General features: G+C 41.0%; 1 protein-coding gene across 4 annotated transcripts in view; it reads left to right on the forward strand.

Moving 5' to 3' along the window:
* Nucleotides 1-22,967, forward strand: part of LOC125454944 (EGF-containing fibulin-like extracellular matrix protein 1) — a 113,226-nt gene that overhangs the window by 72,110 nt on the left and 18,149 nt on the right. Inside the window, exons 5-7 of one of the 4 annotated variants that reach the window (XM_048536307.2) lie at nt 11,095-11,250; nt 19,078-19,197; nt 21,734-21,853. In XM_048536307.2, coding sequence (XP_048392264.1) covers nt 11,095-11,250; nt 19,078-19,197; nt 21,734-21,853 — 396 coding nt within the window. The remainder of the gene's footprint in view (nt 1-11,094; nt 11,251-19,077; nt 19,198-21,733; nt 21,854-22,967) is intronic. The other 3 variants (XM_048536308.2, XM_048536310.2, XM_048536311.2) reach the window with 3 other exon arrangements.

Raw genomic sequence — 22,967 nt, forward strand, 5'->3', positions numbered from 1 at the left:
CATAACCACTTCCATCTAGAAGGGCAAGGCCATCAGACATGTGGGAACACCACCATCTCCGAGCTCTTTCCAAGTCACTCACCATCCTGACTTGGAAATATATCACAATTCCTTTACTGTCACTGGGTCAAAATGCTGGAATTCCCTCCCTAATGGCAGTGTGGGCCAACCCACATCATGTGGATTGCAGCAGTTCAAGAAGGCAGCTCGCCATCAACTTCTCAAGGGCAACTAGGGATGGGCAAGAAATGGTGGCCGGCCAGCAACACCCACATCCCACCAATGAATAGAAAAATGAAAAGGAAACTGTTCATTGTGACAACCAATTCAGTCAAGTGGAGGAGTGTCGCGGTGGATGGGAACTGGTTGGGGCTCCATTCAAGGAAAAAAACAGGAAGCTCTCAGAAAGTTTCGCTGATGGTTGGAGACATCGAGGGATTGGATGGAACCAGTGAAAAGAAAACTTTTACGGCCAGAAAGCTGGAAACTATTGAAGTGACAGAGGCATTGTAGGTGTCATGAAAGTTGATTGGGAAGAGATTGGACAATGGGAAATAAAACAGTTGCGATCAGAACATTAGAATTGGAGTACAAGTAGGCTGTTCAGCTCCTCAAGCCTGCCTGGTCTTCAACAGATTGTGGCCGATTATATCCCAGGCTTTAACTCCCCTTTTGTGACATATCCTTATAGCCATGAACTCCCCAATATTCCAAAAATCTATTTACCCCTTCTTTAAATGCCTTCAGTGATCTACCCTCTCTACCATTCTGTTGCAGAGAATTTCAGACATTGATTACTCTCTGAGAGAAGAAATTCCTTCACATCTCTGTTTGAAATGAGTGTCACCTTATTCTGTAACTGTCTGTTTGTTCGAGGCTCACCCACTAGTGGGAAACAGCTTCTCGACATGTCAACCTCACGCACCCCCCCCCTCCGGAATGTTGTATGTTTCATAAGATCACCCTTCATGCTTTTTAACTCCAATGATTAAAGGTAACCTGTTTGGCTGTTTTTGATTAGTCAACCCCTTCATTCCAGGAATCAGCTAGTGAATGACTTTTAAACTGCCTCCAAAGCCAGTGCATCCTTTCCCAAATATGAAGACCAAAAAGTGCATACAGCACATCGGGTGCAGCCAGGTCAACATCCTGCACAGTTGGAATAAGACTTCCCTATTTTTAAATTCCAGCCCCCTAACAATAAAGGCCAGAATGTCATTTGCATTCTTCATTACCTGCTATACCTGTATGCTAACTTTTCTTGCTTCATGCACAAGGACTCCCAGATTCTCTGCACTGCACACTCTTGGAGCCTCTCTCCATTTAAATAATAATATTATGCTTTTTGATTCTTCCTACCAAAGTACATGACCTCACAGTAAGTGTCAGTGAACAGAGACTTCTTTGTCTATATCCAGTAGCTCTCCTTGAAATTCCAGAAGGTTAGTAACCAACCTCCACAAATACAACACAATACTTCCACTAACTTGCAGCAGAGCCAAATTCACAGCCATTGCTTTCTGACACAACATGGAAAGTATATGTAGCTATACAATTGGAAAGCTCAGCACTAAATTCTGAACTGTTACCGATGCTCTCTCAAAAAGTGACATACTCGCTAAGAATGATTTATTTTGTCCATTTACCTTCCCACCTAAAGAGCATCTTAGAAATAAACACTGTTCCTTTACAAACTTTGATCCTTTATAATTGAATGTTCAATTTGGCATGATGCTAGGAGTCAGAAAATACATCTGAACTGTGCTGCACAATGTTCTATCTTGGCCCAATAACTCTGCCCTGAAATCTAAATTTATTTTCTTTCATATTCACTTGTGGTCTCAGGTTTTTTAATTTTTTTTTAAAATTTCTTTATGGAAACTACAATCATTGCCCAACACAGCTTGCTGCCTCTACAACATTGAGGTGCTTTAATCACATCTCAGACCACGACATTTAGGTAAATCTTTAACTTGTCACCTAGCTAATAAGCTGGTATTGTGAATCAATGGTTTCTACAATGCCACTTTTATACACAATGGTGATTTGAAAATTGAATTCATCATTACAGAGTCCTGTTGTCTGAGATAAAACATTTATTGCTGAGCTCCCTTCCCCGTCCCCATTTCTGAAGAAGGGTTCCGACCCGAAACGTCAGCTTTCCTGCTCCTCTGGTGCTGCCTGGACTGCTGTGTTCCTCCAGCCCCACACTGTGTTATCTCTGACTACCACATCGGCAGTTCTTACTATCTCCAAATTTCTGTGGCTGCCTTTTTCACCACTTAACAGGAGTATCACTAGATTCTACTCATTGTACCAGATGATCAGAAGAGAAAAGGCGAAGGCAGCAGACACAAAATTCAGCTTGATGCCATTCTGCCCAATGTTCTATCTTGGCCAATAACTCTGCCCTGAAATCTAAATTTATTTTCTTTCATATTCACTTGTGGTCTCAATGCATTACACTAGTTGTGACAGCTTTAAATTTCTGATCCAGTTCATTTGTGTGATTTTCAGTTTCTCACGGACAAAGAAAAAGTTGCATTGTGGAAAGAAATGACTGTAACACACAATTTTATAATACACAATACCATAATGCAACATTTCACTAAGATCTTTGTGTCTCATTCAATCTCCCATGTTATCTTTGATGCAAGCAAGTTTAGAAGTTTTAAGATTTCTTCAGATAATAATAAGTATATGAGAATATTTGCTGGTAAACCAGTTTGAATTGTGTTAGTTCATTCTTTAGAAGGAGAGATAAATGATTGTCTGTTTAGGATAGGCTTTGGGCTTTTCAAAGATGAAATAGAAACATAAATCTTTGTGCCCTGTTGGTAGAATAAAAATGTTAGCTGTGTATAGAACTTGGTTAAGTTTCAGAATGTAGGGAGATCAAATACATGTTTCATGTAGATTTATCATCATTAAACTTCTATTTGTGATTTAGTTACTTTCTCAGAAGATAGAGGTATATTCTGGATAGTGTCCATGGCAAGGAAAGTAAATGTCCTATATGAAAAAACAAGCTCAGAGATCCAGACAGCCTTCTTTCATTCTTAATGTTTGTAACTTGGGACCATTGGTTCACATCTTTCCTTAAAGCCTCAGTTCTGATCATTTGTAAAATCTCAAATGAGCAAAAAAAAAAAGCCTATTGACTTATACTCAAGACATCTATTATGTATCGTTTAAAAGTAATCATGACTCAGTGATTTGTTGAAACATAAGCCACAAAGTGACTTCTTGGCAGGATAACTGGAATTATAGAATGACTGAGTCAGTGGTTTTGTTTTCAGGAATTCACAAAGCTCAGATAGTGTATTTCTCATGTAAATTGAGGGCTGAAATTGCACAACAATTAAGGGTTTTCTGCCACTTTGCTGGAGCAGAGCAAGCAAGTGGTTCAATGTTGTGGCAGCTTTAAATTTCAGATCCAGTTTATTTGTATGATTTTCAGTTTCTCATGGACAAAGAGAAAGTTACATTGTGGAAAGAAATGACTGTAACACACAGTTCTGTAATACACAATACCATAATGCAACATTTCACTAAGATCTTTGTGTCTCATTCAATCTCATAATACAGGTTGTAAATTTATAAACCCTTCTATCACCCAGGTAAGGGAAAAATGGGTTATGGGTGGTGCTGTAACATGGACAGTTGCAAACTAATAGACAGTTTTACACCTGACTTGTCAAACCAGTGAAAGAAAAAATCGGCATCAATATAAAGCAGGTTGCTTATTTCCTTTTCTCAACTCTGCATTCATGCGTACAACTGATTTCACCCCTATAACTTTTATTCTGGTGACTTAAGTTCTGTTAGCTCAATCTGATTGTGCCGTGTACAATCACAGGCACCCAGTGTGCACACATGCATTGCTGTGCCCTTTCATCTTCGAACTTTGCAAAGTTTTATTTCTTCTGCTGGAATCAAATGTTGATATTGAAGCTCATTCGCAATCCTGGTCAAATCCCTCTAGTACGTTAGGTATTTTGTGCAAAAGCCACCCCGGACTATGGTGCCCCATGTCACTTTCATCACAAACAATAAGTGTACCTCTGGTGTTCAGTATGGAGACTCTCCCTGTCCTCCAGCTGTCCAAGCGAGAGAAATCCCAATGAAACATTGACCCTTGCTGCTTGCTACTGCACATTCTGGTGAAACACTCCTGAATGGTCTGGTAGGTGGCACCAAATAAGAAAGCTACAAAATAAGTCTATGTACTTGAAGTCAAAATTGACTGACAACAAAAATTCTTTGGATTGGAGAGGTTTGGTCAGGAATTGTGCCTTGTGGAGACAGGAATTTCAGGAGTAGTCTAGACCCATTTGCATTTTTTAAGCCATATGTTAACTGCAGAGTTAGGGCAGAATGGCATCAAGCTGAATTTTGTGTCTGCTGCCTTCGCCTTTTCTCTTCTGATCATCTGGTACAATGAGTAGAATCTAGTGATACTCCTGTTAAGTGGTGAAAAAGGCAGCCACAGAAATTTGGAGATAGTAAGAACTGCCGATGTGGTAGTCAGAGATAACACAGTGTGGGGCTGGAGGAACACAGCAGTCCAGGCAGCACCAGAGGAGCAGGAAAGCTGACGTTTCGGGTCGGAACCCTTCTTCAGAAATGGGGACGGGGAATGGAGCTCAGAAATAAATAGAGAGAGGAGGGTTGGGGCTGGAAAAGGTAGGCGGGATGGTGGTAGGTGAGTCGAGTCAGGAGTGGTGAGGATTGGTCAGTGAGCTGGGTGGAGTGGATAAGTGGGAGAGAAGATGGACAGGTTGTGTCAGGTCAAGGTGGCGGGGATGAGAGGGAGGGTTGGTCAAGGATTGAGGCTGGGGGTGGGGAGATTTTGAAATTGTTAAATTCCACATTGAGACCTTTGGGTTGTAGGCTCCCAAAAGAGCGCAGGTGCTCTACAAAGTGGCCTCAGAGCCTCTGCTTGTTCTCACCGCTCCTCCCACTTCACTGAGCATTCCCCATCACTCCCTACCTGCGCTCAACTATCACGATCCTACCTCCCTTCCCCAGCCCCACCCCTCCTCTCTCTATTTATTTTGGAGCTCCCTTTCCCCTCCCCCTTTCTGAAGAAGGGTCCAGACCCAAAACATCAGCTTTCCTGCTCCTCTGATGCTGCCTGGCCTGCTGTTCATCCAACTCCACACAGTGTAGCCATGAAATTTAATTGTGCGGGTGTCAAAGTGGCTGTTCTGTGACAGTGAGGTGCAAGTTGTGAAGTAATTTGTACTGGATTAAAGACAGCCTATGGTCCCCAGTGGCAAGCAATGGGAATCTATTTTTAATATATTAACATTTTTATTAGAACTTAGTCACGACATTAAACTGCCCTCAAACAGGGCACCATGGGGGACATGAATGGAATCTCCCAGTCAACCACACCCACACATGCATAAGGAGCTTCATCAATGATGTGTTTAAGTAGACCCATGTTTTTGTGCCATTCACAGGAGGCCCTGAGAGCCAGGAAGCCAAACGGTCAGATTTAGTTCCATAGCTGTCTTGATTGTGCTGAGAGCTCCCTGAGAATAGCCATCATCATCCATAACACACAGGCTTCTGCCACCTTCCTAGTGAGGTGGAACTGAGGGATAACTCCTGGATGACAAGGGATATCCTCAAAATGATCTATCTTATGAAACTAGTCCAGAACTCTCTAGAGGAGCCATACAAGAGCAACAACAGAACAGAACCATTGGAAGCTGAAGGTGAGGTTCTGCTTTCTAGACTGCTCAGACCAAGTGCGTGCTACACATAGTCTTCAAGATCACTCAGTCTCCTGCACCATACATAGGTGACACAGATGGCTCTGAGTCAAATTGTTGGTGCCCTTAGTCCTCTCAGAGGACAAAAGCTCCACTCTGACCACAACAGAAACAGGAACACTAGAGGGTGGTTTAAATACCTCAGCCCCTCCTGCCTAGCCAATGGCATCCAGAACCCGAAGCCAGAATGATGGGATATGTGTCCAATGCACATTCTGGCAGCCACTGAATGTTCTGCTAGACCTGGACCCTGTACCAATCACCACCCTCTCCATGAAGGAAGCCATAACAGAACCCTGACTTAGATTGGCTCCTCAGCTATTTGCTGAAGACTCTGCATAGCCTTGAGCACCTCAGTCAGATGTTCCCCTGCCATCCACAACAGGTTTCTTCTGGCTGTACCCTGTGGCCTACCATCAGCACAACTTCATTCCAGGTCCCCTCTGAGTGCCAGGGACCTCTGGTGTCACATCCTCCACCAATTGCTGTGACGTGTTAGTGATGTGTTCCCCAGATTGAGGCCCCAAGCCTAATCACTAACACATTGCCACTAAAGAGGGCTAATGTATCCTCTGGATGTTCTTCTTCATCAATAGTAGTGCTTCTTCCAGCTTGCTGCAGACTCTGAGTAATGTAAGTATTGGCTTTCAATTACATATAGTCCCATTTCCCAATGCATGTCTTCTCTATGCCTCATTCTTGACACCAAGTTAGAGACAACTCTGCTTTGTTCTGTTGACACTTCAGTCTTGCTGCTCACAACTGAGTGTCCATCTTGTTGTCTGGCCAGTTCAACTGCTGCCTTCTCAGAGGCATCAATGTTCGGAGGTCAGGACACCCGTCTTCAGGGGCTCCCTGACATTTCATGCTCAATTGTCCTGCACACAGATGTAAAGATTCAGTATCATCTCAATCACCTTTAAAAGCAGGCAGATATACAGCAAATAGTATCACCTCCCACAATGATCTACAAAGCATTCTCCTGACACCAGTATAACTGGCTGCAAGACATTCTTTCTTTCTACATATTCCCTCTAATCTTGAAGCCTGGAACACAAATGCTTGCCTCCTATACCTCTCCACGTGCACTTCTACATTGCTTGCTTCTGTAATGAGTGGCACTTTGTACACACATCCTTGCAGAGTGCAGCGAATCATTGAGCTTTTTACAGCATTGAACCCAGTTTCGCTCGTGGCTGCTCACTTCTACTGCAATCTCCACCCAGAGCACCTTGGTCAGGTGGGAGATACTCTTGCTGTGATCTATCTTTGGAAGAAATTGTTTTGGCTAATGTTGATATGACATTTGTTTACTGTTGAAAACAAAGCCATGTTTTCTTGCTGCTGTCGTGAGTCAATGGAGGTTCAGGTCGTGTTCATGTTTATTTCGGCTGGGGACTGCAATGTCATCTGTGATACAGAGAAATTCTGATGGATTCTTGATGATATGATCCATGTATTTTTTAATATATTTTGGGTGATGGGTAATCCAAATAATAGTCTGAGGGGAAAAAAAATTCCACTGAATGGAGTTCCTGTGAATCCAGGGAAACTTTACAGGATCAAAATCTATTGAGCTTTAGAAAAGTGTTTGGCTCCTGGGAAGCTCATCCAGTGTTTAAATTTTGAATGGGCATCTTTTTGGTGCACTATTTGGTTGACTTGAATCTAAACATACATATCCCTTGCCACCTTTCTTCTAAACAAAAGTAATGGTGTGTTACTAGTCAGTATGATGCTCAACTTTGTAGACAATATTGCTTTATACAATGGATCCAATTCCAGTCTGAGCTTGCCTTGAATCTGGATGCTGCATTTACAACAAAGGCCTGGACTGGATTGGTCATCATCTTTCAGATGTAATACCTTTCGGTTGCTGATAACATCAAACCTGTCTGAATAAAGCTAATCAGATTTTAATTAGTGTTCATAAATGTTCATTTTGGCATAGAATGCCTGTCATCCATTTGCTTTAGCGTGTATTGCTTGGATGCAGTTAGAGGCTTAAGTTTTTCTGATAATGTTCATGTGACGTGTCAAATTAACCACATGTACTGTCTGACTGGGCTATGCCAGCTATAAACATCGCAGTTACTTCTTTAATCTAATTGACATTGCTGTTTCCCATGGATGGAACTTTGGAAGCATTCTTGACAATGACTCTTTGTTAGTCCTGCTAAGAAGGACTTTGTGCTTAACTGTGGATTTCTCTGGGAAAATCTCAGCGCATTTTAACCCAATATCCTCAACTAGATCACAGCTTGCAAATATCACAAAAAAGTGGATACAGCTTGGTGGGTGAGACGTGGGTGTGTACCTCGTGCAATAATTGGAAGTTTTACTGACCCTGTTGACTGCTGCAATAGTTGTTACAGAGTCAGACACCTGAAGATGCCACTGGCCTCGTTAAATCTTTACCGGTGGTACATTCTTTGGGTTTGTCTAGAAGCACTTTTCTTTAGGGTTTATTAATTTAGTAGCAATGACTAATTACATAAGGCTTTCAGAACTGAGAGAAATCACATTCCATTCCTTCGCATTAACAACTGCCTTTAATTGATCAATTGTTTCACTTGATTGTTGTCAATATGACATGAATAGAAATGTACATACCGTGAAGTTGACCCAGACTTTAATCTGGTCTTCTAAAGGGTAAAAAGTCTTATCAGGATTTTTGAAGTCATCACCAGAAATACCTGAAGAACTGACTCTTCATCCTTTGTTTTTTCCAAATCAATAAATTGTTTGCCTACCATTCCTTTATCAACTATATGTTGATCCATGAAATAACTAAAACTTTGGCAAGACTTCAGTGGATTGCCAGTCCACACTCCAGTATTTCTTTTGCATATCTCTTTGTATTTATGTGCTCTTTAAATTACCAACGCTAAAAATCTGAATTGCAGTATAGCGCCTTTTATATGTTGTTGGCTTCTCTTTTACATATTTCTTTGCTGCTTTAAAAGTGGTAGGCTTGTATGGTGTTCATGCCAAAACAGAAGTTGAGATGATGTCACTAGAACTTTTTAGTGTCTTTGATGCTATTTCTTACAAAACAAAATGGTGGAATTGGCTAATGTCAGGTGGAGAAAGGAATCTAGCAGCTGAGAGAATGAGTTATTTTTGCAGTTTTGACTTTGCTTTTCCAGAGGAATTCTGCCAGAATGGAACTTATTTGCACCATTTCCAGAACTCCCAGTTGTCTAGCACTGAACCTTATTGCTAATCTGGTGGGTTTGTGTTTTTGGTAGATCAACAGATAAGCCGTAATTTTTTTTGAATGATATTCAAATATTCTAATATCTCTGTTGAGGTTATTTTGCGTCAGAACAACTCTGATCACTTTGGTTCAGTTTCTTGTTCGTGAACCTCAGCTCTGAACTCACCTAAGTGATGATCATTAGTGATGATTTTGAAAAGTCTTCACAACTGCCAAGGATGTTCTTATCTTTTAGTAAGAGCTAGCTGTCCCCAGCCATAGTTATATGTCTATGGAATGTCATGTATCATCATGTCATCCAGCTGTCTTAAATGTATACTGCCTGTCTGGTCTGGAAACTATGCAATAACACCACAGTTTGAGTTCAAGAATGTCTTCTAAGACAGGTGGAATGATGCCACTGGCTTGTAAGAACAGCTGTCTGTCCAAGTACAGTTTAAAATTGGCACCTAGACCTTCAACCCCATGAGTAATGCCACAGTGGGCAACAGCCCCCTATACAGTCAGCCAGGACACTCGCCATCACTGCTACAGGATTCCTCCCTATATAACAGACATAATTACCAAGACGTACTCATAATTTAAGTGAAGTTTATGAAAGAAAATTGCATGGAATGCCTATTTAATGGGCCCAATTAGTTAAGGGCAATTAGGACCAAAAATCTACGGCTGCAAAAGAGTTATTAGGAGACCATAAGAAGACACAGATGAATCAGGTAATATAAAGGAATGGCAAATAATCCTAGTTAAACATACGGCAAGATATATAGACTCAGGCACAATTTGTCTGACATGAGATGGATTTTGGAGCTGGCAAGTCAGTCATGAAGTTGTGGAAACCTGTTGATTCCTGAAACTTAAGTCAGCAGCAGATTACAGCAGACAGCTTTGAACTTTGATGCAACAAGCTCCTTCCAAGTAAGATCGAGGGATTTTTTTCCCAGGTCTACTAAATAACTACTTTGTTATAGAACACAACTCTCTCATGAATGCTTAACAAAGCAGCTCAGTTTTGTTCCTCGACACAGGACCTAAACTGATGATAGCGAGCGCGATAAATGTTCATGGGTTGATTGAATTCTCTTTTGGGGTTGTGGAAGCTCTATCCGTGTAGTTTTATGGACAACAAATATTAAACCTCATATTTATATCAGTAGAAAAGAGTATTATTTGTGATGAGCCTCAGTTTCCTACACAGGAATTCCAAACATCACAGGAAGCATTATGATGTTCAAATACTTGGACATTCCAATTCTATTTCAGCAGCCACAGCAAGGAGAAAAGATTTGCTGTTGAAAAGTGATAGCCTTTACTCCCATGGCTTGTCCTGCCTTTGCATAATAATAATAGACCTGCACGGTTTCAATACAAAAATTTCACAATAAAAGGTGAGGATTAAATAAGCGATTAGAATGCTTAAAAGAAGATGCCAGCTCCTGCATAGGTCCAGAGGTGTACTACAATTGTACCAAAAACTGTCTTTTAAATTGTGGTGACAGCTTGTGTGCATAACAGTTGTAGTCACTAAGGTTTGGTGGTAGATTTCCTGTTTTCATATAGACTAATAACTGATGCTGAAGACAAGACCCACATTTGCCATGAAGCAGTACAGCGTGGCCAGTGTTGCTGCACATTGGAGAGCCACATTAAAATCAGGAGACATTCACACATGTGTGAAACATCATTTGTTGGAGTCTAAGCCCGTGAAAGCGCAGGGACTTACTTGCAAGGGGCTTTGATACCGTCCTCCCCCAAGACTACGGCAAAATGATTGATAGCACAGCTCTCAGCAAATGCTGAATTGTTAGCACACTTGCCTCTGAATCAGCTGTCTGTAGGCTCATGCTCTACTCAAGGACTTGAGCACAAAAATTAAGACAAGCACTCTGGTGTAGTACTGAGGGAGTGCTGCACTGTGGAGGTGCTGGCTTTTGAATGAGGTATCAAACAGAGGCCCTGACTTCTGATGTCAGGTGGACATAAAAGAACCCTGTAGGGGGTTATTGTGTGCAAGTTGTTTCTTGTAACACTTTATGATGTCTGATGGTCATGAAAAGTATTATAGAAATTCACGCATTTATTTTTATTTAGCAGCTGAAGTTTTTTCCTGCTTTATTGGAACAGATATTGATGAGTGTGCATTAGGAAGTCATAATTGTGGTCCAGAACTAACCTGTGTAAACACAAGAGGTTCATTTGCGTGTCGCTGCAAATCGGGCTATCAAAAGCGTGGAGATCAGTGTTTGGGTAAGTATAGTAAAACTACTTTTGGAACATACTTTTTTGTTGCTTTGATTTATGAGTTTCTACAGTAACATTTTAACTTTGTGTCAATAGACGAGCAACCCAACTTGGAAGGTGGTTATGGACACATTGCATAATTTTTTACTCGTTCATTGAAATCAAAGCAAATTGTAGAGTTGTAAAATTACTTCTAATAACAAGTTTAAAATGTTTTTTTTAAATTAAAGACTTTTTTTTCAAAACTTAACAGTAAATTGTCAATGTAGGCAAGCTGTAATATATACGTTACTAGTTTGCCAAGAAATATTTTGCTAGGCTCAAGGGGGTAAAGTTCAACTTCAGAGGGGGTATAATATTGGCAGTAACTGATCAAATACTTGGACTCCATAGAACAGGAGGCTCATTCACCCCTGCCTGATTATACATCCACCAAATTATTATCTTCCCCCTTAGGATTTCTTTCAACTCCAGATATATAAATAGCCACTATTGGAATGCAATAATCCCTTAGAGTAATTGAGAAAAATGCTACATTATATTGTAAATTGTCACCATATGAAATAACCAAAAGTTACTCTGTCAATAATTAATAGAAATGGATATGATTGTTTGCATAGAGCAATCAATTCTGCCAAATATTTCTACGGTCAAACTTTGAGATTTTGTAATTCATTTGTCACCAATCTTTAAATACCAGCAGTTACATCTGCCTGAACTATCTGGCATATTGCAGACAAAGTCTAACCTGAACTCAGATTTGATTAACTAGATTGAGTAACTTCTCCACTAACTAATATCAAATGCTATTTTATCAAGCATATTTCAATGACATTTCTTATGGTGAGTCAAGTGTTATGCAATTGCCGGGTGAAGGTTGTATATGTAATGAAGGGTACATTGAAAGAAATTGGCAATACATTTGTAAGTTTCTCCTACTGTACTTTCCTGTTACTGAGACCATTCCCATTTCATTGTGGAGCGAACGTCAGCAAGAATAAGATGGTATGGACGCTGGACCATGGCTTTCAATTTTCAATTTCGTCTTAACGAACTACCATTTAGATCTAAAAAGTGGGACAAAATAGGGCCCGTTTGTTGAAAATGTTCTTCCTGTTCTTAAGGTTTTTACCATCCTTAAAACATGATCCTTGGGACTCATTTAAATACTTGTAACAAGTTGCCAATATCTTCCTATATTCACATGGTGCCAGCTATCTCACTGACAGGAATCCTATGATAGGTGTTGAGGGGAGGGGATAGCAAGAGGCAACCAAACGGCAGATATGAGGAATGCTGTGGTGTTGGGAGGAGGACTCTGCCTTTTCTGGTTCTCCTTCAATCAAAACAAATTAAACTTCTCCTTTTGGTGCAGCCTACAGATGAAGCCCCCATAATGGAAAGATAAGCAACGGGATAGCATGTGTACAGGTGGATTTAAGCTTGAGGCAGACAAGGAATACAGCAAAAAGAAAGGACAGCTTAAGACATCTTGGTATTTCCAACCTCTCTAATAATGATAAGAAAGTTAGCATTAAGGCTCTATCTAAATGCTCGTAGTATTTGCAACAAAGTAGATGAATTAACAGCACAAATCCTCTTGAATGATTATGATGTGGTAGAAATCACAGACACATGGTTGCAGGGAGTTCAGGACTGGCAGTTAAACATCCAAGGATTCACAACATATCGAAAAGACAGGGAGGTGGGCAGAGGGGTTGGGGTTGCCTTGTTAATTAAGAATGCAATTAAATCAACGGCACTGAATGACATAGGGTCACAAGATGTGGAGTCTGTGTGGGTGAAGTTGAGGAACCACAAAGGCAAAAAAACTGAAAAGGGAGTTATGTACAGATCTCCTAACAGTGATCAGGACCAGGGGCGCAAGATGCACCGAGAAATGGATAGGGCATGTCAGAAAGGCAAGGTCACGGTGATCACGGGGGACTTCAATATGCAGGTGGTCCGGGTGAATAATGTTGCCGGTGGATCCAAAGAAAAGGAATTCATGGAATGTTTGCAGGATGGCTTTTTGGAACAGCTTGTGATGGAGCCCACAAGGGAACAGGCTATTCTGGACTTAGTGCTATGTAATGAGCCAGACTTTATAAAAGACCTTAAAGTAAGGGAACACTTAGGAGGCAGCGATCATAATATGGTAGAGTTCAGTCTGCAGTTTGAAAGAGAGAAGGCAAAATTGGATGTAATGGTATTACAGTTAAATAAAGGTAATTACAGGGGCATGAGAGAGGAATTGACGAAAATCGACTGGAAGCAGAGGCTAGTGGGGAAGACAGTAGACCAACTCTGGCAGGAGTTTCTGGGTGTAATCGAGGACACAGTACAGAGGTTCATCCCAAAGAAAAGAAAGATTATCCAGGGTGGGATTGGGCAGCCATGGCTGACAAAGGAAGTCAGGAAATATATCAAAGAAAAAGAGACAGCCTATAAAGTGGCCAAGAGCACTGGGAAATCAGAAGATTAGGAAGGCTACAAAAACAAACAGAGGATAACAAAGACAACAATAAGGAAGGAGAGGATCAAATATGAAGGTAGGCTAGCTAGTAATATTAGAAATGATAGTAAAAGCTTCTTTCAATACATAAGAAACAAATGAGAGACAAAAGTAGACATTAGGCCGCTCCAAATTGATGCTGGAAGGCTAGTGATGGGAGATAAGAAAATAGCTGAAGAACTTAATAAGTACTTTGCGTCAGTCTTCACAGTGGAAGACATGAGTAGTATGCCAACAATTAGGGAGAGCCAGGGGGCAGAGTTGAGTATGGTAGGCATTACAAAAGAGAAAGTGCTAGAAAAGCTAAAAGGTCTAAAAATTGATAAATCTCCTGGCCCCAATGGGCTACATCCTAGAGTTCTGAGGGAGGTGGCTGAGGAAATAGTGGAGGCTTTGGTCGTGATCTTTCAAAAGTCACTGGAGTCAGGAAAAGTCCCAGATGATTGGAAAATTGCTGTTGTAACCCCCTTGTTTAAGAAAGGATCAAGGCAAAAGATGGAAAATTATAGGCCGATTAGCCTATCCTCAGTAGTTGGTAAAATTCTTGAATCCATTGTCAAGGATGAGATTTCTAAATTCCTGGAAGTGCAGGGTCAGATTAGAACAAGTCAGCATGGATTTAGTAAGAGGAGGTCGTGCCTGACAAACCTGTTAGAAATCTGGATGAAGGGACTGGGGGCAATCTGGCGAAGTTTGCCGATGATACGAAGATAGGCTGACAGGCAGGTAGTACTGAGGAGGTGGGGAAGCTGCAGAAAGATTTAGATAGTTTAGGAGAGTGGTCCAGGAAATGGCTGATGAAATTCAATGTGAGTAAATGTGAGGTTTTGCACTTTGGAAAAAAGAATACAGGCATGGACTATTTTCTAAATGGTGAGAAAATTCGCACAGCAGAAGTACAAAGGGATCTGGTAGTGTTGGTCCAGGATTCTCTGAAGGTTAACTTGCAGGTAGAGTCCTTCATTAAGAAAGCGAATGTAATGTTGTTGTTTATCTCAAGATGGTTGGAATATAAAAGCAGCAATGTGCTTCTGAGGCTTTATAAAGCTCTAGTTAGGCCCCATTTAGAACACTGTGTCCAATTTTGGGCCCCACACCTCAGGAAGGACATTCTAGCCTTCGAGCGTGTCCAGCGGAGATTCACACGGATGATCCCTAGAATGGTAGGTTTAACGCATGATGAACGGCTAAGGATCCTGGGATTGTACTCATTAGCGTTTAGAAGGTTGAGGGGAGATCTAATAGAAACTTACAAGATAATGTATGGCTTAGAAGGGGTGTACGCTAGGAAGTTGTTTCCGTTAGATGGGGAGACTAGGACCCGTGGGCAACAGCCTTAAAATTTGAGGGGGTAAATTTAAAACGGAAATGAGGAGACATTTCTTCAGCCAGAGAGTGGTGGGCCTGTGGAATTCATTGCCACGGAGTGCAGTGGAGGCCAGGACGTTGGATGCCTTCAAGGCAGAGATCGACAAATTCTTGATCTCAGAAAGAATCAAGGGCTACGGGGAGAGTGCAGGGAAGTGGAGTTGAAATGCTCATCAGCCATGATTTAAATGGCGGAGTAGACTTGATGGGCCGAATGGCCTTACTTCCACTCCTATGTCTTATGGTCTTATGTTTAGAAGGCTGCGTAGATCAGCCCTATTTCCCAGACAGGTTCTAGAAAAGTAGCAAAACACTGTGTTATCATACCCTGGACATCTGAAAAAAGGCCTAATTCAATTGGAAACTTTTCACGTATTTTGGACCATGGCACATTGGGAGTGCAACAGTAGTCAATTTCAATAGTCAACAGTCACTGCAAATTGCCCATTCATGCTGTTTTATGTGTAAAATGTTTTGAAACCTTTATCTGCTGGAAACTAAATTAAGAATATCTAAATCACATGCTACTAATAGACAAGAAGGTTTAACTGCATCTGTTTGCCTTGAGTCAAATAAAAACTTAGAAGTGAAAAGGCATTGAACTACAGCTCTAATATATGACATTTTAATATTTGCAATTTAGATCCTTACTGAAGTGTAACTTTAACTGAGTTGTAACCAATTTGTCAGCACTTGTCTGATTTTACAGTGTAATTCATTTATATAAATTAGATTTCTATTAACAATATTCTTTAATTCACTTGGGGAAACTTTTGATTGAAACTAAATTAGTTCAAGAATGTAAATTTAATACATTATACATGCAGGCATGTATTTTAAATCCTTTAGTACGTAGAATGGGAAGTAATCATCAAGTTTATTACCTCGGATCAAATGAAAGTCACTTGATCAAGTAATTTTGTTACAATAAAGTTAAACTAATGGAATTATTATTATCCACATCAAAAGCTGTGATTTCTCTTGATGTTTAAATACATTGTTTCCAAGTAGGTTGTAGCTGTCATTACATCATCGGGACGATCTGTATTCCTGGAAATTGACTAAATTTAAGGGCTTAGCGTAAATCAAAGGAATTGCATTCTATGTATTCTGTATGTCAAATGACAAACAAATGTTGCTGGCGAAACGTTGTTATCAACAAAAGCAAAACAGATTTTCATCCAGGAATACAACTTTCCAAATACTAGATTATTCATTTCTTTCAATTCATATTTCAACACTTATTCTTTGTCAGAGCATTTTGTATAGAATAACAGTTGGCCAAGAGTGTGCTGTAAAGCTCAGTTGAGATTACACTTAATAAATCAGACAGTTTATAAATAACTCCATTGGAGCTTTAAACTACAATCTCGCATACATTTATTCCATACCAGGTGACCTCTTTTGTTATTGCTCATGGAGAGTTGGAATTTTTATTAGAGCAGAGAGACTGGCTCTGATCTTAAGGAAAGCATAGCTAGGTTTTTTTTGTAGAAGTACTGGTTTCTGTTCTGTTAAATTGCTTGGTAAGAACCAGGTGACACAGTGGCTCAGTGGTTAGCACTGCTGTCTCACAGTGGTGGGGACCCAGGGTTGATTCCACCCTTGGGTTATTGACAGGGTTTTGTGAACTTTCTATCAGAGGAGCTGGATCCCTGAGCCTAAAAAGGCCAGAAAGTAAATAAATACATTTTATTTTAGCCTTCCTTATGGTTCAAGTAAAATAATCTGACAGCCTAACAATGAAGCCTTGTTTATTCACTGTACCAGATGCCTCTCTCCCAGTATTTGATCGAGTCTTCCATCCTCCCTAAACTGCTTAAGCCTATTCACCACAGTGGAACCCTACCCTCCATCCTGACTTCCCTGCTCCCTGTTGTGTTTAAAAGCCTCCTCTCAATCCTAGCTGGGGTAATCAGCTACTGGTTACAATGGATCAGCAAGATGAGAAGGACAGGATCAGAGCGGATCCTGAGGGGAGGATGTGTTCACCAAATCTAGCAGGTAGGGATAATCCAGAATAGGAATGGAGATTCGGATCCATGTTTCTGGGTGCTGTCTGATCTTTAGACAGGTGACTGATCCCCACACTGTTGGTAGGGTTGAGGTTGGGGGTGGAGGATGAGTTTGATGTCGGGGTTACAATGGGTGGTGGTGGATGAGGGAGGAGGGAATTCTGATCCCAGGGAGTCTAATTCCTGATCCTGGAGCAGGTACCCAATCCCAAAAGACTCCGATTCCCAATCCCTGGGAGTCTGTAACCTGGGATGGAGTGCACTGTCTAATCCTGGGCTAGACCTGTCCCTAACCCCAAGAAGCTGTCTGAACCCATTGTGGAGCGAGTGAGAACCTCAATGCTGGCAGATATTTTAAGAGAGAGTAAAGGGAAAAGTACCTGCTCCTCTTGGCCAATGAGAAAAGCTGTGTATGAGCTTGCTTTGTCACCCTGAGGTTTCTGCAGGCCTCTGAAACCCAAATGGTCGCAGTTAAATCTGTAAAACAGGTTAAATTCAAGTTTGACAGACTTCTTATGTATTGAACAATTTAAATTGCCAGCCAACCTAACTGCACCCTGCTACTGTCACACACAATTACACCAGGAATTGGTGAGGTAGATTGGGATCAAATTTTAGATTATGGAATTTTAACCTCTGACCCTTACATATCTAATTGTTTGCAAGGATAGAGCCTCATACCTCATAACGTTGCCATGCCAGATTGAGAATTTGGATACTTTTTTAAAAATGTTGAAGTCAAGAGCTCGTAACAATAAAATTAGATATGTCCCTGCTGTCCTTTAGTTAATGTGACTTTACAACATTACCCAGTCTAGTTTTATTTGATTCCGGTTCCATACATGTTACATGTTTGGCATGTAACTGTCTACTGGAGGAAGCGAGTCCTTCAGCTTGGCAAACCACTACAAAATTATATCAGGACAACTTGATTAAAAGCAGTCCAAGATGGTTCACTTGACTGATTCCTGGGACAAATGAGGAAAGGTTGGACAAATTGGGTTTACGTCTGTTAAAAATAAGAGGTGATCTTGCTGAGACGTTAAAAGATCCCTGAGGGGACTTGACAGAGTGGATGCTAAAAGGTGTTTTCCCATTATGGGAGAGATGAAACTGAGGAGACACTGTTTTTTAAATATTCAAATAGAGATGAGAATTTTTTACCTCATACGGTCATTAGTCTGTGTAACTGTCTTCAACAGACGGCAGTGGAGATTGGGTTAGTGAATATTTTTAAGGTAGAACTGGAATTGAAGGGTACATAAGGAGGCAGGAGAGTGGGATTGAGACCACAATATGACAGTACAATATTGAATGGCAAAATGGACTGGGCTCCTGAGTTATTTGTTCCTATGTTTATTAAAGAAAAGCACCATAGGAGTTACAGTAGTCCAACAGAAAGGTCCACCAGCCTTTTCACGGCAATAAGGTAAAGCAGTATATGTTGGCCTTACTGATTCTGAAAATTACTGTGTTAATATTAAATGATAATGCTGAATTAAAGTTTCAACAGAACTTGAGGAAGTGACTGATTTGATCTCAAAACTCTGATAAAGTGATTTTATCGTACCTATAGTTAGCAATACAGCTGCCACTGGGCTGATTAATCCAGTGGCCTCATACCCCCCTGTTATAAATGTGTTTGTTCAGCACTAATATAGTTTGAAATGGAAGAGGAAATAACCAAATCCAAATTGCTACCAGACTGCAGCTTTTGAGTTCTGGTGAAGATTAGTAGGCTACTTACTAAAGAAGACAGAATGGATCCAAATGTTAACAATAAAATGTGACTTGAAACAGAACGAAAAAGGCAACCTTACTGTGATAATATTACATCATTGGGCAATGGCCCTTGGCATTAATCATTCTGGGTGTCTGGCAATGATTTTCTTAAATATGAGCAGTTGTGTAATGTATTTTTCATTGATTATGCAGACATTGATGAATGTAACATAGCCACCTATTGCCATCATGGATGTGTCAACACACCCGGTTCCTATTACTGTCAGTGCAACACAGGTTTTCAGCTGGCAAGCAATAATCGCACATGTCGAGGTAAGCCTCCGCTGTTCCTCCTCATAGTGTTGGGATAGTGTGCAGAAATCTATAAAACATCACCTACAGCGATTCCAGTATTAGCATAAGGAAGTTTTTCCATCTGCTTTCTTAGGCCTTAAGAGCATTTTAAGAGTGTCTCGCTTGCATTTAAAAGCAGAAATAAAGTTTTGCAGCATATTTAATTTTAATTCTCCTAAGTCCTCCCTCTCTTTTACGCTGTAAAGATACACAGCCATTTATACTGTTGAATGGAATATACTGTCTATTAATTCACATGCAGCCTAAAGTTAGGGTGAAGTTCTATTCTTTCAGGTTTATTCAGTCACTTCAACAATAAGGAATCTTTCAATCTCCACAGTGACATCATTAGAAACTGGCAGTCATTATACCAGAGTAATTTTGAACCACTTTCTTACACTGTGAGCAATACCCCACAGAAATGCTTTCCTACTTGTGTTTGCCAGGTTGGCCTAAAGCCACAGGTCATAGTAATTCTTGGTGTTCCAGTAATTCCACAAAAAAAATCTCTTGTAGGCATATGAAACAAGCTGTCTTTATGTGAAAAGTGTAATGTAATAAGAACTTCTAATTAGCTCCCCTGATGGCTTACTGAGTAATTGCATTGCCTATTGTGGCACTGAGCCATTAAGATCTGGAATACCCTGGGTTCAGTCAGAAGTCTGGATTGAAGTTAATCCCTGCTGGATGGCAATAATGCACTTTTAGTTAGTCTCAGGACCGCTGGCCTGGGAAGGGAATAAATCAGCTGGACTCCTCACTCCTGACTGCAGTTCAGTGCCTTCTGTTATACACATGTGCTAACAGGCCAGAAATTGGCAATTGTGCCGCTTTGATCCTTGGTGAATAACGTATTCAATAACCTGGAATTTCTTGGGAGCTGCTTCCATTCTGTCAGCCTAACCCTCCCAGACATGTACCAGGGACTCCAGTTATCACACTGACAGAGTCTGCATTGTACTTCCACCAGTGAGGCACTAAGGAAAATCTGGGCCAGTTCATATGCTCTTAGCAGACATGGCCATTTGGGAAAGGTACTGGGTGGCTTTCAAAGCTTATGAGACTGAACCTCAGTGAGACCAGGAGAGAATTGTGGAAGGAGAGACCTTCTTAATAGAGCATGCTTAACAGATGCCTTATTGTTACTTCTGTTTGGCAGAGGGATGTCAAGTCAATCTTTACATTTTGGCTTTTTCTTTTAGGAGTAAACACAGATTTGGCCTTGATTACTGTACTGCATTCTGTACTTTACAGTAGATATTTTGGTTGGACACCTATAAAAACTGTTTTCTTAAACTGACAATTCAGTGCTACTAAGGAAAAATCAAAATAAATGAAACAATATTTCAGGCAGAACCTGAGGGAATCTGGAGATTGTTACTGTGCCTTGTGGACTGTTCTGGATAAATAGACTGAATAAATTAAACCTTGGCTTTCTTTCTATTTAGGGTATCCCAGTCTGAATGTCCACTGTTGTGAATGTTAATCTCTATTAAAGTGGAGAGGTTTTGCATGCCAAATGAAACAGTCAGCAATCCTTTGAAAAATGTAATAATTTCCTGCAATATTTCAAAAAAAAAGTCAGAATTTACTGAAGTGGAATGAAAGTCTACTGTTAATGTAAAGTATTGACGGCTTTGAAGAAAAAAGATAGCCTCAGGAGAACATTAGATAAAAGTGTCCATGTTAACATTGGCTTAAAATCTCTGCACAGCCATCATGATCCCACCAAGCCACATCCTTTCTCTGTTAGGATACTCCGTAACATTAAGTGGCTCCATAAAAAATATATGATGGTTGAAACTTAATCCAGATCTGAAAGCTACTGCAGACCATTACTATCCAAGGAAACTATACTACTCAATGGATAATTTGCATTGTTTGACTTTGGTGGGCCATTTCCAGGTCAAGCATTTCCAGAGTGACTTTCATCTTAATCTGAAATTACATTCACTTTCTGATGAGATTTTGAATGCACTGGTAAACTCCCTTTCAGTCACACTGCCTCACCAAAAGAGGTGGGTCTAACACCTACTCAGCAAACCTCCATTTTCATAACTATACTGCCTTCTTAAAATATAGTAATCAAATTATACTTGAGTGGGAATGGAGTACTGGGAAAGAATTTCATGAAAGGGCTGAAAGCCTCTCGGTATAAATGTGCCTTTAAAATTAACATACAAGCTCCTCATGAAGAAAGTGATATTCTATTAAAGGTGACTGCTGTGACCTATCTGCACATGCCCAGTTGCATTTTGTGGGAGAGTAAAGAACAGCTTTTCAACAAAGGTCTGGTGAAGCAGTAAAGATAGAATGCAGACATCAATGACATTTGTTGCATTGTTCTGAAGCAATTCTGATTTCAGTGTAAGGCAAGGTATATTTCGGAACAGCACACGATGGATAGGAATTAACAACAAAGAAAATGCTGGAGAAACTCAACAAGTCCGATGACAACTGTGGAGAAATACGTAGAGTTAATGGTTTAAATATTATATTTCTATTTCCCCTCTAGATATTAATGAGTGTGAAACAAGTGCCCCATGTGATCACCAATGCTTTAATATTGTTGGTTCATTCATCTGCCAGTGTGACCAAGGATATGAGTTAAATCCAGACAAAGTGACATGCAGAGGTAATTATTGAATGGTCTCTCAATATGTAGGATAATTTATAACAAATGTGTAACGGTTCTATTTCCTCCTGTTTTGTTAATATGTAAAAATGAGAAGGTTATCATTTTGGCCATTTTAATAATGCTAAAAATTAATAACAAAATTGTTTGTTTATTTTAGCACTTACCAGAATTCAGCCTGTTTGGTAATAAAATGTGAGGCTGGATGAACACAGCAGGCCAAGCAGCATCTCAGGAGCACAAAAGCTGACGTTTCGGGCCTAGACCCTTCATCAGAGAGGGGGATGGGGGGAGGGAACTGGAATAAATAGGGAGAGAGGGGGAGGCGGACCGAAGATGGAGAGTAAAGAAGATAGGTGGAGAGGGTGTAGGTGGGGAGGTAGGGAGGGGATAGGTCAGTCCAGGGAAGACGGACAGGTCAAGGAGGTGGGATGAGGTTAGTAGGTAGCTGGGGGTGCGGCTTGGGGTGGGAGGAAGGGATGGGTGAGAGGAAGAACCGGTTAGGGAGGCAGAGACAGGTTGGACTGGTTTTGGGATGCAGTGGGTGGGGGGGAAGAGCTGGGCTGGTTGTGTGGTGCAGTGGGGGGAGGGGATGAACTGGGCTGGTTTAGGGATGCAGTGGGGGAAGGGGAGATTTTGAAACTGGTGAAGTCCACATTGATACCATATGGCTGCAGGGTTCCCAGACGGAATATGAGTTACTGTTCCTGCAACCTTCGGGTGGCATCATTGTGGCAGTGCAGGAGGCCCATGATGGACATGTCATCAAGAGAATGGGAGGGGGAGTGGAAATGGTTTGCGACTGGGAGGTGCAGTTGTTTGTTGCGAACTGAGCGGAGGTGTTCTGCAAAGCGGTCCCCAAGCTTGGTTTCCCCAATGTAGAGGAAGCTGCACCGGGTACAGTGGATGCAGTATACCACATTGGCAGATGTGCAGGTGAACCTCTGCTTAATGTGGAATGTCATCTTGGGGCCTGGGATGGGGGTGAGGGAGGAGGTGTGGGGACAAGTGTAGCATTTCCTGCGGTTGCAGGGGAAGGTGCCGGGTGTGGTGGGGTTGGAGGGCAGTGTGGAGCGAACAAGGGAGTCACGGAGAGAGTGGTCTCTCCGGAAAG

The sequence above is a fragment of the Stegostoma tigrinum genome, chromosome 9 (assembly GCF_030684315.1).
Source record: "Stegostoma tigrinum isolate sSteTig4 chromosome 9, sSteTig4.hap1, whole genome shotgun sequence".
Taxonomy (NCBI): Eukaryota; Metazoa; Chordata; class Chondrichthyes; order Orectolobiformes; family Stegostomatidae; genus Stegostoma; species Stegostoma tigrinum.